Genomic DNA, 15,303 nt, shown 5'->3' with positions numbered 1-15,303 from the left:
TTCATGTTCAGGATAGAAAGAAACATAATGATAAAATAATGAGCAGCCAAAGATAATGGAAACAAAATACACGAGAACTGGTATTCCATAGAAAACATCACTGATGGAGGCTTCAGGATAAGACAAAAAGGGGGCCAAAATTATGGTGGAGGGAAGACCTCAAAGAGGAATAGGGTGTGGTGTTCACTGGTGGTAAAGTGTTATGTATGAAACCATATCAACAACAGTGTTGTAAATCATAGTGCAAAAACTTAAAATAAAAACAAAACCTGACTCTTATAGAAGCAGACTGGTGTGTGGGAGGCAAATGGATGTGGCAGGGGCATTGGTAAAGGGAAATGGACATTGGGGAAGTAATTGGTCCTGAAATATAATCATGAATAATTTTGTAATTTTTGTGGTGAAAGAATTAAAAAGTAATACTTAAAAAATTCTTGAGCAAGTTTAGGAGAGACCCAACATGGAAGTCTTTTTCGGATTCTCTTGATAAACAGCTGACCTTGTCCTAAGAGTCTCCAGTTTCCCTTATCCACTGCCCGGGAATAGAGGCACATTGGTTTTTATGAGCTCTCAAAGCACACACTAGGGGCCAGGCCTGAAGATGGAGCAGAGGCTCTTGCTCCTTTCAGACACCTCGACAAGAAAATGAGGCCGATGCTTTTGCAGAGAATTACTGAGTATCAGTGGATGGGGAACTGAGCAGAGCAGTCATTATTCAATTACAGTTTTAAGTGGACTATCTAGGGGATGAAGAGAAGCAGCTGATAGTTCTGTGCTCCTTCCTCCTTCAGGGAATGGGAAAAGAGGAAAAGAGCTGTTTGAATCTGAATCAGATTGAACTTGAACTCTGCCCCGTCGTGCTGACATCACTGACTCTCCAGAGAGAGAAGGGCATTGGCGTCATTGGTGCTGGCTAGCCCAGTCTCTGGCCTGGAGAGGGACTGGCCACAGCAACATTTTTGTTTCTCTTCAAACACATACAGGTCAAAAAAACTGCAAGTGAACATTGCAATTTAAGACTCTAAAACTTTGTTTTTATTGGCTTCGGGAGGGGGTTGTGATCTCCTCCACCCCCACACAATTTATAAAATCACAACATAGCCAGTAAGTTAAAATGTAGATGTGAATTTCAAACTTTGCATAGTCATTAGGCTAACTAATCATTAGTCATTTGTGGTTGACAAGGAAGGTTATAATTTGACACCTGGCAAAAATCAAGCAGATTTCAGAGAAGTCAGAGCTGGGAAATGAGATGGAAAAAACACCCTCTTTTTCCCTAGGAGGTCCCTTGAAGGAACACTTGCAAACCGATTTTTTCTCCATGGAAGCAAACTGCCCACAATTCAGGCCCTGATGATGTCTCTTCAATCCTAACTGCTGGACCCCCCTACCCCCAGAGTCTCGATTCTTGGCCAAAGAATCTGGCTCAGAAGGTTCCCAAAAGTGAGCCTCTGGGACTTAAGAGAAAGAGATAAATAACTTTTCAACCTGAGGTTTAAGCAGCAAGAGACCACCGGAAAGTTTCTGTGTCGATTTTGAAAATACTTTTGAAAAGTCATGGAGTCCTTGGAGGAAGGAGTTTTAGAATGACAGAATCCTTCACTCCCAATTTCTACAGATAATTTCAGATTTCCTTCTGTCCACTATCTCTGACCATTTTCTTGCCTGTAATGAGATCAAAATATCAAGCCTTGAGTTTGTATTTTCTGACCCCTCAACCTCTCACAGGTGTTCTGGCCCATTTCCTGAGAGTTATGTTTGATTTGGGAATGCCTTTCCCTTTTCTCCCATTCCCCTGTTACAATCTGAAACCTGGAACACCCGCATACAAGACCCCAGTCTCTCTCCCTGTGCTACTCAAAACATGCTCTAAAATGTTCTTTCAGTACTTGGCAAGCCTCTGGACAGGGACAGTGCTCTCACACTCTGGGAAATACAAATATAAAACAGCCTTCTTCCAATTCTTCAACTGGAGAATGCACGTCAGAGGCATTTCTTTTCTTCCTTTTACTCTAAATGTTTTTATGTTGTAGGACATAAAAAATCATCAGATAATTTACTTAATATTTTCAGTATATAGCAAACAAATTTATTTCTTAATTGGGAGTTTATTATCAGCAAGCCAAAAATTATTTCAAGAAAACTTTTACAGAAGCATGATTAGCTTTTTCTTAATAAATCTTTCCCTTTTTCTATTGCTTTCTCTCACCCCCCCTTTTTCAGATTCCAAAGAGGCCAGAAAATATTACTTTTGGAAGTCATGTATTATTTTTGTTTTGAAATGAAGTTAGAGACCTCCTGACACTATTGTTTGACTAAGCCTAATTGAAAACCTAGTTAGTTCAAACTACTGAGTTAGCAAAAGAGCTACTTTGAGGAATTCAATAGGTTCTGCATAACCTACTGGCATTGCTCATTAAAAATCTAAGTAAGATCAGATTAGATCCAGGAGTTATACATGTAAATAAATATACTATGCTGTGTACTAAAAATATGTTCTTAATACTTAGATTTATTTCATAAAGCCCACTAGTAATAACATCCTATCTACAAACTCATGAAGAGCCTCTTTAAAGTCCATTCTCCTCTGAAAGGTGTGTAGACGCCACCACCTCAATTTCCATGGTACTCAAATGGGTTATGAAGATAGGGTCTTACTCTTCATGAGTTTGTAGATTTCTTAGAATTGTGGTTAACAGAGGAGTTGGTGCAGTGGTCTTGGAAAATTCTCTGGCATACCACAAATTTATACATTTCATGTTTAAATCTCTGGCTATAAAACCCTAAAACCCAAGTTAAGTACTAAAGAAAATGCAGTTTATGTTATATAAAATGACCATATTTTATAGCTAAAGAAATACGTTGACAACCATAAGGTATGAGAATGGCCCAGTGTCAAGTCCAGATCCTGATGACAGGCTTAGTTTTTCTTTTGTTTATATTTTGCTCCCAAATATATAATTTGGACAATACACAGGTTAACTTTTTGGAGGAGAATTTCTTAGCAGTGTTCTGGTAGTCTGAGGGTCACACCCAGCAATGCGTGGCCAGCCGGCCTTATAAAATGGTTTGAAACTAGGGCCTGGGGTTGTAGTACTGTTGGGAAGTGTGGTGCCAGAGACCTTCAGAATTACTCTGGAGGTGCTCAGGGGCCTCTATGGCTATAACTAATAGTGCTTGGGAATAGTCATTTTGTGCTGGAATCAAAGTTCCCTGTGCCCCTGACACTGTATAGCTCCTCAACCCTTCACTTACATTTTAAAACTCTATAGAACTATACACTCACCAATAATTATTGAATGTCTCTTTTCTACCAAACACTCTTCTAGACAAAACATACATACACACACAATTACACACATGTAAACAAAAGAAAGGGCCCCTTGCATTTAGACGGTTATATTCATGGGCTCAAGAAATAGAACAGGAGGAAAAGTGATAATGGTACAAAAATAAATCAGCTATTCAAGGTTAGAATATAGATGCAAAGATAAATATGATAGTGAGAGAGAAATACAGGGTGCCCTGGCAGGTGAAGAAGCCAGAGAAGTCTCTGAGGAAATGACAACTGAATGTAGAACTGAAGGCAGAAAAGGTTTTGGTCACATGGAAGAAGGGGCTTCAAAACTTAAAGGCCATGAGAACCTGGTTAGAGAAAAGAGAAAACCCATACCTGGCTATGAACTAAGACATATTTTTTAAAGCACTGAAGACATGGATTTGAAACAGTATTTATATTGAAAATGCTTCTAAAATCATTAGAGGGGGTTTGAAGTGAAGAGAGCCTTAATAACCAGATATGGCTGAATTCAAATGTTGAACTTCTAATTTCCTGCCTTCCTCTTTCGGCTAGATCCTCTGCCTCACAATCAACCACATACTCTTTGATATTTAATTGGTACATAATAAGAGATTTTCTGCCAAACTTTCCCTTGAGAATGAAATTTCTGAAATTTTAAAGTTCTACACACTTTACCCTTTAGAACAGCTCTTTAAAAATATGCAGTTTCTTCCATCTCAAATGTGAATTTTTTTCAGAACTTCAAAGTAAATTATAAATTTTTTTCTTGGACTATTTAGGAGAACTGATTTTGAGCTGATAGTTTGCCTGTTAAATTGTTGTCACTATTGTTTTCATAGAAAAGTGAAAGGCTCAAATTGTCAAAAATCGAGAGTATTTAGCTTCTACTATTTGAATGCTCTTTTGCCATAAAAGGAAAGTATGCAACCTATTAGGTACTAACATAATTTTCACTGGAGAAAATATTTTTCAATAATCCCCAAAAGGGAAAATTTTATTCTGGAGGAACTTGGCCGGGAATATGTAGAGCTGCATCCAGAGACTATACAGTTCTATTTATCATCCTGCAAACTTCTCCATTATGTCAAAACTGAATCTCAGCTGTGCCCAAACTGTACCACAAAAACAAGAGAGACTATTTTAGCCATCTAAACGATTAATTGATTTTCCAGTAATGTTTTTTTTTATCAATTTCTGGTCAAGATTCACAATTATGACATTACATGATCACCTCTGGAATTATGTTCAGCTAAAGAAGTTTATGAATTTTATTTTTGCTTTACAAGAAAAAAAAACAACAATCTTCAGGAATATTCATGATAGCTGGAGTTTCAACTGTGTTACAAACCCAACAATTTAGATATCATTAGGCTTCATTCCCACTGTAGGCTCAACTCACAAGCTTTCCCATGGGCCTGATCTGAGGTTCTTAGGTTCAACTCACAGTTGAGATTTTCTTCTCAAACAGCTTCTTTCTCAACACTTTTACTTTTTCTCACGCTACAGGAAGAGCTCAGCTAAGTAACCTAAAACATTTCCTCCATGATAAAAGAATTTTAAGGAATATTTTTTCCTAGCCCTGTAAGACAGTCAACTAACCTTTAGGAAAGCAGCAAGATAGAAACACCCCTAATAAGAATATTGTATTTACACTGGCGACAGAGTCTTTAACTAGAATCATTTAAAAGAGCATAAGAAATGAACATTTTGAATGTTTTTCTTCTTGAATTTAGGTCCAGAGTTTATCAGAAAAGTTTTTGAAATAGTCACTGAAAATAGACATGGTATTAGTCCCAAATTATCAGCCTTTAAAAACAAAATAAAAAATATTTAAAAATAGAAGATTATCTGGGCTAAGCATATAATTGCAGCAATAAGGGAATACTTACAAAATGATCCCATTTGTTTTAAATTAATAATATTCCCAAATCAGCTTATTTTGTTATATTTTAGTCATATTGAATGATAGTAGCAAAAATTGGAAGATAAGGCAGGTCTTAGACCACATATCACATTGTACAGGAACCAAGTGTGCATAGGCGCAATCAAACGATTAATGAAGTGGCTGAAAGTTTAAAATCATTGGTATAGAACCCTGGATGGAGACTGGACTGGGTGCAGAGAAAAGGGAAACAGGACTCATGCTGATGCTCATTTTAGAAGTAAATCACTTTCCCATGACAAAGATAAGAAAATCATTTAAGAATTATTTACCTTTCCACTTAAAAAAAATGTCTGGAGAGGCCTACTGACAGGCATGAGGAATGCATGGCTATTTTCCTTCTCCTTCTCCAGTCTGGGAGTCAGAGGAGTAGTTTTAACAATTAAGAAAAAGGAAGAGGAAAGTTTCAACAGAACAAACCTTACATTAGGTAGTCTCTTCTAAGCCTATTTAATGAGTTAAGAGATAATAGTTGTTATACTTGAACAAGCACCAAATCTTTATTTAAAAAAATTTAGACAAAAACACCAACCAAGGACAGATTAAGTACTTTACAAAGGTTCTATAATATGAGTCATAAAAACAGCATACTCCTTAAGGGAGTTATTTTAAAAAGAATTTCATTTGTAAAATTAAAAAAAATTAAGGTTGATACAGTTGATTTAACATAATAGAAATTTACTATTTTATGTGGGAAGAAACTGACTTTTTTTAAAGAAAGGCTTTTCCTATTACTCATATAACTAAAACAACAACACAACAAAACATTAGCTTGGAGTAGCCAAGTTGTTCTACACAAGATTCTCAAGATCAAACTCCATTCCTGCCCACACCACAAGGCTGCAAAATGATAGGCATAGTAAATGTCCTTTCTTTTGACTTTGACTCATTGCTGGGCCACTGGAGAAATGATGGGAAGTATTAAATAACAGCAAAGGTGAAAAGCTATGAAGTGCTCTCTTTGGGTAAGAAAATGTGTGTAACCAGTCCAGCTATGAACTGAGTTTATGTGTTCAGTGCAATACACCACCAAATGTGGGAAAAGGATTAAATTCTGAATCCTATAGGTTATCCACAATTTGATTACAACCCTAGTTTAGCCAAGGTAGAACTCAGACAAGTCTCAGACAAGATAAAATCCCTTTATGGAAGGCTGGATCGGTGGTGCAAGTGGTAGGGCATTTGCCTTGCATGTGCTAACCTAGGATGGACCACGGTTCAATTCCCTGGCGTCCCATATGGTCCCCCAAGACAAGCGCTATTTCTGAGCACATAGCCAGTAGTAACCCCTGAGAGTTACCAGGTATGGCCCAAAAACCAAAAAAAAAAAAAAATCCCTTCATGGGGTCATATTGTCATGCCCCAACATTATGCCCTTCTGCAGAAAGTCATGTCTAGACTGCATCTAGCATCTGTAACAATATAAAAATACTTTGTATTATTTTTCTTAGTTTGATTGCCACACATGTAGCATCGTTATGCCTATGTTATATTAGGCTTTTTAATAAAATTTTCACAAAAATGTGTGACTTTCTAAAGTGTGCCCATTAAACATATTGGCAATCACAGATTTGATCTGCAATACAACTGTATCCTTGTAATAAGATTAATTTGTTTTTAAGTAGAAACAATGTTATTTGAAATCATATAGTTGTTCTCTACCCACATATTCATTGCAGTGCTATTGTGCACCAAAAGCAAAGTTAATTGCAACCTCTTTCTCTTTCAAATTAATTTTTCTTCATGTGCATGATTTTTACATGATAACATGTATAACATGATAACATGCATGTGCTTCCAGGGACTAAAACCTGGAATTCACATCTGTGAGGCATGCGCCCTATCATTGAACTACATCTCCAGACCCCATAAATATACTAACTGACTGCATGGAAAAGAAAGTCAATCTACAAAGAGCTGCCGTATACCCACTACCCACAACTTTATGCTCTGACTCAGCAACTACAAAAGGTCATTGAAATAAAAGAAAAACAACAGAAAACTCTAATATGTTCATGCAATCTCACCAACAAGGTTGAAGTTGCATATACTTATTTGGGGGAATACTGTAACCATTATATTATTGTTTTTGATTGATTTTGCTACCTATCCAAGTCAGTTTCAATGGAAAAAAATGAGTTTATAAAATGTGGTTCTACTCCTGGCTAGCTTTGCTTCAGATATATTCTTTCCATGGTTAGAAACAATCAATGACAGTGATCTATCCCTGAATTTCTTGGTGTGGCATAACTATGGTCTAACCCTGAATGTAATCTTAATGCTTTGTACCACAGACAAATTAGTGACAAATGGAAATAACTCTATCAGTTGCTCTGTTAATTTTTTTTAAATCATATATAGACTTTCCCACCTTCATGCCATCCTAACCTTAGCATGCTGTTGTCGTCTCATCAAGAAAGGATTATTTTCTTTTTTAAAAAACTTCTCGGTACTTTATTTCCACACTCCTGCTCTGTTGGCTTCCAATCAAGGATTACTCAGAGTCCAAATCTGAGTTCAGGGCTGTGTCCCCTTCCTACCCCCAATAATGGGAGGATATGGGTGTGCCCCAGCCCCAGTTTCTCACATTTGGCTCCCCAGGACATGAGCGATCATCAAAGAACGTCCTCAGGTTTCACATTTTAATAAAGTTTGTGGTGGGCTTATGCCTCTAAATCATTTTCACTCACCAGAGCCATTAACTTTCCTTCCAGAGAAACCAATGCTTCCATCTCCTGTCGCTGATTTTTGCCTCCGTAACCTCAATCAGTAGGACAAAAATGTGTTTTTTCTGGCTGTAGACAATATATTCCATATCACACTTACAAACCGCAGAATGAATGAGCTTGGCAAAGAAACCTCTACCCTTCTATTTCCATTGACTGCTAACAAATCAATTTATAGAAATGAAACCAATAGGAACCATTTTGTGTGTGTGTGTGTGTGTGTGTGTGTGTGTGTGTGTGTGTGTGTGTGTTTTTGGTCACACCCAGCAGTGCTCAGGGGTTATTCCTGGCTCCCGGCTCAGAAATTGCTCCTGGCAGGCACGGGGGACCATATGGGACGTCAGGATTTGTACAGATGACCTCCTGCATGAAAGGCAAACGCCTTACCTTCATGCTATCTCTCAGGCCCTGGGGGGCCAAAATCTTAATCAGATGCTTATCACACACGTATATATAATTTTTTTATGAAGACTTTATTCAAAACTGCCTATAGGGTATTAAACATTGCTTCCCAAAGCTGACCCAATGACCAGTCTGAACTTGCTCCTTAAGACTCACTCAGGACGGTATTTAAACATGAACGTGTCTTGGCCCCATCTCTAAAGTTTCAGATTCAGTGGGTCAGGGGTTTGGGAACAAAATATAGAATATAGAATTAAATTCTAATAGCTAGGGGCCGGAGAGGTGGCGCTAGAGGTAAGGTGTCTGCCTTGCAAGCTCTAGCCAAGGAAGGACTGTGGTTTGATCCCCCGGCGTCCCATATGGTCCCCCCAAGCCAAGGGAGATTTCTGAGTGCTTAGCCAGGAGTAACCCCTGAACATCAAACAGGTGTGGCCCAAAAAATCCCCCCCAAAAAATTCTAATATCTAGGATAAAAGTTCCACTAACATATATATACTTATATATGATATTTATTATTATACATCATTATAATATATTATATTCATTATTTATTTATTTTATTGTTATATTTATTATAATCATATAATAATATATAATATATTATATAAGATTATTATGTAATATATAATAAAATAATAATAAATATATATAAACATATATATGGTTATATATACGTGAGCTTATATATAAGCTTATATGGTCCAGCTTATATATATCCGGGAACTTTAGATGCCCAATGTTCTGTCCATTCACCAATATCTTTTAGCAATGGGTCTGTATGAAGAAGTAAAAAGATCTTTCTTTCTTTCTCTTCACCAATGACCACCAGGAGACTTGCTTTATAGTTTTTGTTAGAGACCTTCTTTAAAAATCAGTCTTTAGGGAGATTGCTCATTCATTTTATTTGCACCTCATTTGTGCCCCATCCAAAAAGGAAACAAAACAGAAAAATGATTTAAAAAATTATTTGGGATGAAGCATCATGAACACTTGAGTGATTCTCTCTTCCTGGCACACAATGAGCTATTTCCCTTTCTGGGAATAAAAGTGTTAAAGAGCTGTAATCTAAAACTCCCTTAGAATGGGACTCCCATAAATCTTTAGGGCTTTTGAATGTCACTTTCTCTGAAAAGGTACAAATCTTCAAATACATATATAATAATTTTTTTTCTGACCTAGGGCCCTGCTTACTTGCTATTGTCAACCCTTTCCAAGCAAGTGTTGCCTTCTTACTAAGGAACCAATAGTCTTTTTACCCCCTAAAAAATTTTCCCTTAAATCTCTGGACCTGAGTGGTCTAATCTGAGAACCAACTACTAGCCGAATGGGATGATTGAACAATATAAATGAGATGATGAGTCAGTATTGACATGTAATTTCAATATTTTTTAAATACACAATTTCAAAAATTTAAGTGTGAAAAAACAAACCACGTCAATATTCTAGCCTCACATGTTACTATGACAGTATTTTGGGGAGATGGAGTTCAATAATATTGTTTAAATATATTTCATCTGGTTCTTTTCAAACCTTTAAATATGGTTCTTAGAATACTAAATTAAACTTGCACTGTGCATTTTCTTTCTCCTGACCAGGTGAAATGGTACCCAGCATTTTCTTTCCATCTGGAGCTTGCCACACCGTCCCTTTACTCTCTGCTCCTGCTCAGACCACCCACCTCTTAGCCAGAGGATCTTCTTCAAATCTCTACTCAATCTTCTCAATCTGATCTCTAAAATGCGAACACAAACTTGAATATCTACTTCTCTCTGGCCTCAACACATTACTTCCCACTTCTTTTTATAAAATCTTACAATGTTCCATGGAAGACCACATAGCTCCTTATTTATTCTCTTCCTAGGCCTTCCTATATACTCAGAGAGCGCGAGGGCTATTATTTCCAATTGTTACCAAACACTAATTTATTCAACACCATTTATTGGGGCACCTTGCAGAGGCCAGGCACTGTGTTAGCCATGGGGGTTACCTAATAATGTCAGCACACAGTCTTAAATGATGTGTGGCATGATGTCAACAGAAATATACACACTAAACTGATGCTCTTCTGCCCTTTAACCCAGAAAGACTCTTACTTGTAAATACCCTCATACCCTGTAAGAAAGGTTATATATGAGAGCCACGAAATTTGAAACTTCCTTATTTTTAAACAACATTTTCTTTCTTCCATTTGTATTCTTTCTTGTGTATCCTTGATTTTCCCTTAAGTTCCATTTGTCTTTGATACTTCTTTGCTTACATATAAGTAAACACCATGGATAGCTATATATTATTTGCTTAGAATTAAACACTATAGATAGCTATGTATTATTTCACATAATAATTATTAATGGAAATACAGTTATTATTTCCATTTAAAGTTAAGAAAGGAAAGTACAGAGAACTATAGTTAATGTACCCAAGGAATCCAACCAGTGAAGAAGCAAGAATCGCACCCAGGAAGTCAAGTCATATAAAACTGGAGTTCTCAACTACTACATTGTCTTACCATAGAAACAATACAAATGAGGGAAATGTAGAGCCTATTTAGGGTACAGGCGGGGGTTGGGTGGGGAGGAGGGAGATTTGGGACTTGGGTGATGGGAATGTTGCACTGGTGATGGGTGGTGTTCCTTTTATGACTGAAACCCAAACACAATCATGTATGTAATCAAGGTGTTTAAATAAAAAAAAAATTAAAAAAAAAAAAAAAAAAGAAACAATACAAAAAGCAAGGACCAAAGAAGCTTGATGAATTTATGGCTACTTAGTGCACAAAGAAGCTATTATAAACTAAAGCTATAGAGTAAAAGATCTCTGGAGGGAAATTCAGATTATCAGATATATTATAGGAGATATTTATGATTATATAAGGCAATGTAGAGTACAAAGCTGATTGTAGCATTGGTTTTATTGGTTATTCAGCAAATTGGATCTTTTGTTATTTGGGCCAATAAATTATTAGGACCAAATGAGCAGGGCTCTACTCAAAATTGCAGACCAAAGTTCTTTGGGTATGAGGAGAACTATAATATAGTATAGCTGCATAATTTTAGGAAGAACCTTAAAGGAAAACCTTGATTCTACCTAACTGCCATTGTGTAAAAAATATTAAGCAAATCTCTATTAAAATCAGGCAGGGACACATAACAAGGTAGTTTTCCTGTGGTTAGCCTATGCTCCTGTTAGATCACCCCTGTAAATGCCCTTACATGAAGCAGAGCCAAAGATTTCCTACAATATAAACTAAGTGCCATAGCACCTAGAATCTCTCCAATTAAGCTTTATTAACACGCAATATATTTTAAATATTCAAGTTGGGATCTTTTGTCTACACACAATCCCTAGGCACTTAATTTTTAAAATGACATTTGAATAAATTAACATCCAGCAAAAGAAACCCTGGCAAAGTCTTTTCTCTGTGGGCCTACTGTCCTCTTTTTTTTTTTTTATTTTGAACAACTATTTTTTATTGTTAACAATACAAGTCTCTGATTTATGTAATTAATTTTACTAATCTATGCCAGCTTCAGCTTATCTTGTCATATATTTTTTAGTTATTTTATTTAATATAATTTTTATTTTGATCATAGTGGCTTACATATTGTTGACAATAATATTTTAGGTACGTATTTACAAAATAATTTACATTTTATATAAGCACAATGAATTACATAGTTACTCATAAGTGAGTTTCAGATATATAATTTTTCTACACTTAACCCATCACCAGTATCAATTTCCATCCACCAATATCCATATTACCCTCCCATACCAGAGCCTGCCACCCTGACAGGATATTTTAAGGTGATGATTCTAGTTTGGCGCTCTTGCTCTCAGTTTTGTTGATTCTATGGTTCAGATGTCTAGTTATATAGTAACCATATCACCACTAATGGGTCCATACTCCACTTTGACAATGACTGCAAATATTTAAAATTCAAGACCTTGAGTTGATATTAAGAAAAAGTGACCTGTTAGTATCATGACAAATTTTATAGAGCTGGGGCCGGAGCTATAGCACAGGGGTAGGGCATCTGCCTTACACGCAGCTGACCCAGGAAGGACCTTGGTTTGATCCCAGGCAACCCATATAATCCCCAAAGCCAGGAGTATTCCCTGAGTGTCACCAGGTGTGCCCCCCCAAAATTTCATAGAGCTTATGGTTTCTTATTTGAAATGCACCATCACCATATCACAATGTGATAGTGAAGAGATCTCATTTAATCATTTCTGCTCACTTCCTATCATCTTTGTGTTAGTTCCTGTGATAAACCTGTATTGTCTGCTCTGCATATAAGGTCAAGTACACTTCCTTGGAGTTTTCCATATACTCCATGATTCTGGGTCTTTATTCAATGGTTCTGAATTATAATGCAGGTCAGATACCTTTCAGTGCTTAGTTTCTTTCTCATTCAAATAACTGAAAGTATTGTTATTTCCTCTCCTTTGAAGTTAGGCAAAGGCATGTGGCTAATTCTAATTAGTAAATATATATACAAAAATCTTAAAAACATTAATAAAATAACATAAATTCCCAGTAACTTGGTACATTTATTTCAGGAAGTATTGTGTTCCACTCTAACAATGAAATGTTAAAATTTAAAAAAATTATTTGAGTAAGATTTGTATTAACTTGTGTTTTCTCTATGCTTGAGCTAGTCAGGAACTCATATACATTAGAAACTGCAATATATGTTTGCTAAATGGATGATTGAAAAAATAAGAACAGGACTGCGAAACCATAATTTCAAAAGCATGTCTTGTTTAAATCATTTTTAGTTCTCCCTTATGATACTTTAGCTCTTCAATGATTTGGAAAATTACCCTTAAATGAGGAAGATAATTTATTCCTCAACGAGACTAGCAATAGTATTTTGGTTTTTCAAAGAATATAGGAAAGGATATAGAAATAGTAGGAGGTACCTTTTTGCTTTCTATTTTATAAAATTGTATAAAGGTTAAATATAATTTGTGGACCTTTTCACCTTTATGTTTGGGTTTGGTGACTTGAGGCTGTTAAGAGTCCAATATCTATGTTGTCCATATTTTGAATCTTATATGCTGAAATCATATGTTATTGCCCATATACTGGAATTCATATATTGGAGAAAACTAGTCCTCAATGTGATAGTATTTGGATAGGTACTGTTAGGAAGGTACTCATGTTTAGATAATTTCTGAGGGTAGGACTTTCATAGCAGGATTTCAGAGCTCCCATTCCCTGCTATGTGAGCATACAGCAAGCATGCTGTCTGAAAGTCAAGAAATAAACTATGTCTAACTTAATAATTTCATGACTGGCACCTTAATAACAAATTTTTAAGTCTCCTTAACTGAATAATAAAGAAATGTTGATTAAGCCACTAGTATATGGTATTGATATAGCAGCCTATACCAAAATTCTCTCATAGAAATAAAATCATATTACCACATCACAGCAATTTTCTCTTTTGAGCAACTAGTCTGACATTCTGCTGCCTCTTTAGGTACATTATGTAATACATCCACTGAATCAAGTTATTTTGGTCTAATTTACCAAAGGTTTACAGCAAATGCTTATTAGATCACTCATGTTGCTTGACACATTTTCTATTAAGTGCCAACCTAGATATGCTGTTCTGAGTTTTACACATACAAGTAAATAAAATTGTCACTTCTTTTTAAAAATTTTAATTTGAGAAAACTGTTCAGTAATTTAGCTCTTTAAAAACACTCTAGTTCCTAGCTTCCAAGATTTTTGTTTTAGTAAAACAAAAATTTTTAGATTTAGTATTTTAACTAAAAGATCAAATGACCTTTCCTAAAATTATGAAATTTGCATCATCAAAGGTTTAGAGGAGGGGACTGAGCGATAACACAGTGGTAGGGCATTTACCTTGGATGCTGCTGACCCAGGATAGACCTTGGTTTGATCCCCAGTGTCCCATATGATCCCCGAGCCAAGAGCAATTTCTGAGTGTAGCCAGGAGTAAGCATTTTGGTGTGGACCAAAAACCAAAAAAAAAAAAAAAAAAAGAAAAAACAAAGAAAAAAAAAGATTCATGGGAAATTCGAGGCCACACCCAGAAGGGCTCAGGATTTACTCTTGGCTCTTTGCTCAGTAAACATTCCTGACAGTGCCCAGGGAACCTATGTGGTGTGGGGGAAAAAAAACACCCAGGTCAGTTGTATATTTGGTAAGCACCTTACCTGTTCTCTCTCTAGTCAAAGAAATAATTTCTTTACTAACCAGCCAAAGGAATATTTTTTTTACTAATTACTTAAAATTTTACTTAAATTTTTTGCATTAACGTAAAACTATTAAATATTAAAAAGTCTCTTAGATAGGATTCATTGGATAAAATTTAGTTTTTACACAATTTTAATAAGTTTATCCCATTTACCAATTTTGTTACAAATCATGACATGGTTGCCATGGAAAGGTAAAATATTTTATACCTTCAGATGACTTCTTTTCATTATTTTTATTTTTGTCTTCTGTCAAATATTATTTTTCTTCAAGAAGCAAATATAAATGCCAATATTAGGAGAAGCTACCAGCTTAGGACAGGTTCTAGCATTTAATGTTCTCAACAGATCTTAATTTGGTTATTAGCCAAAGTCAATAAAACTTGTTCATGCAAAAGCTTACCTGGTTTTCACTACATCCAGGGGGTGCATTAGGCAGATTTCTACAAGACCTGAAAGACAATAAAGTCCAATAAACACTTATGCAAACACTGTTTATGTCTTTGACATTAATAATTTCTCAAATATGAAGACTCATATAAAACTTGGGACTTTGTTTATACTAGGTGAAGTAAGAAAGTAAAATACAATTGTTGGATGATTAGTTTACGTGTGAAACATATATAGCTAAAGCAAATTCACTAGAAAAAACCTGACTAAACCAACTTTACCAACCTGGTGAAATTTATAGTTATTGCTAGACA

The 15,303-nt window shown here is 35.8% G+C and overlaps 1 protein-coding gene across 1 annotated transcript in view; it reads right to left on the bottom strand.

Annotated features, from left to right (window-relative positions):
* SLC25A21 (solute carrier family 25 member 21) overlaps positions 1-15,046 on the bottom strand; it is a 238,160-nt gene extending 223,114 nt beyond the window's left edge. The window contains exon 1 of the mRNA XM_049766821.1: positions 15,003-15,046. Coding sequence (XP_049622778.1) covers positions 15,003-15,031 — 29 coding nt within the window. The 5' untranslated portion in view covers positions 15,032-15,046. The remainder of the gene's footprint in view (positions 1-15,002) is intronic.
* Positions 15,047-15,303: the final 257 nt, after the last annotated feature.

This window comes from Suncus etruscus, chromosome 2 (assembly GCF_024139225.1).
Source record: "Suncus etruscus isolate mSunEtr1 chromosome 2, mSunEtr1.pri.cur, whole genome shotgun sequence".
NCBI lineage: Eukaryota > Metazoa > Chordata > Mammalia > Eulipotyphla > Soricidae > Suncus > Suncus etruscus.
Note: the sequence above shows the minus strand (reverse complement) of the source record. Positions and strands in the feature narration are given on the sequence as shown.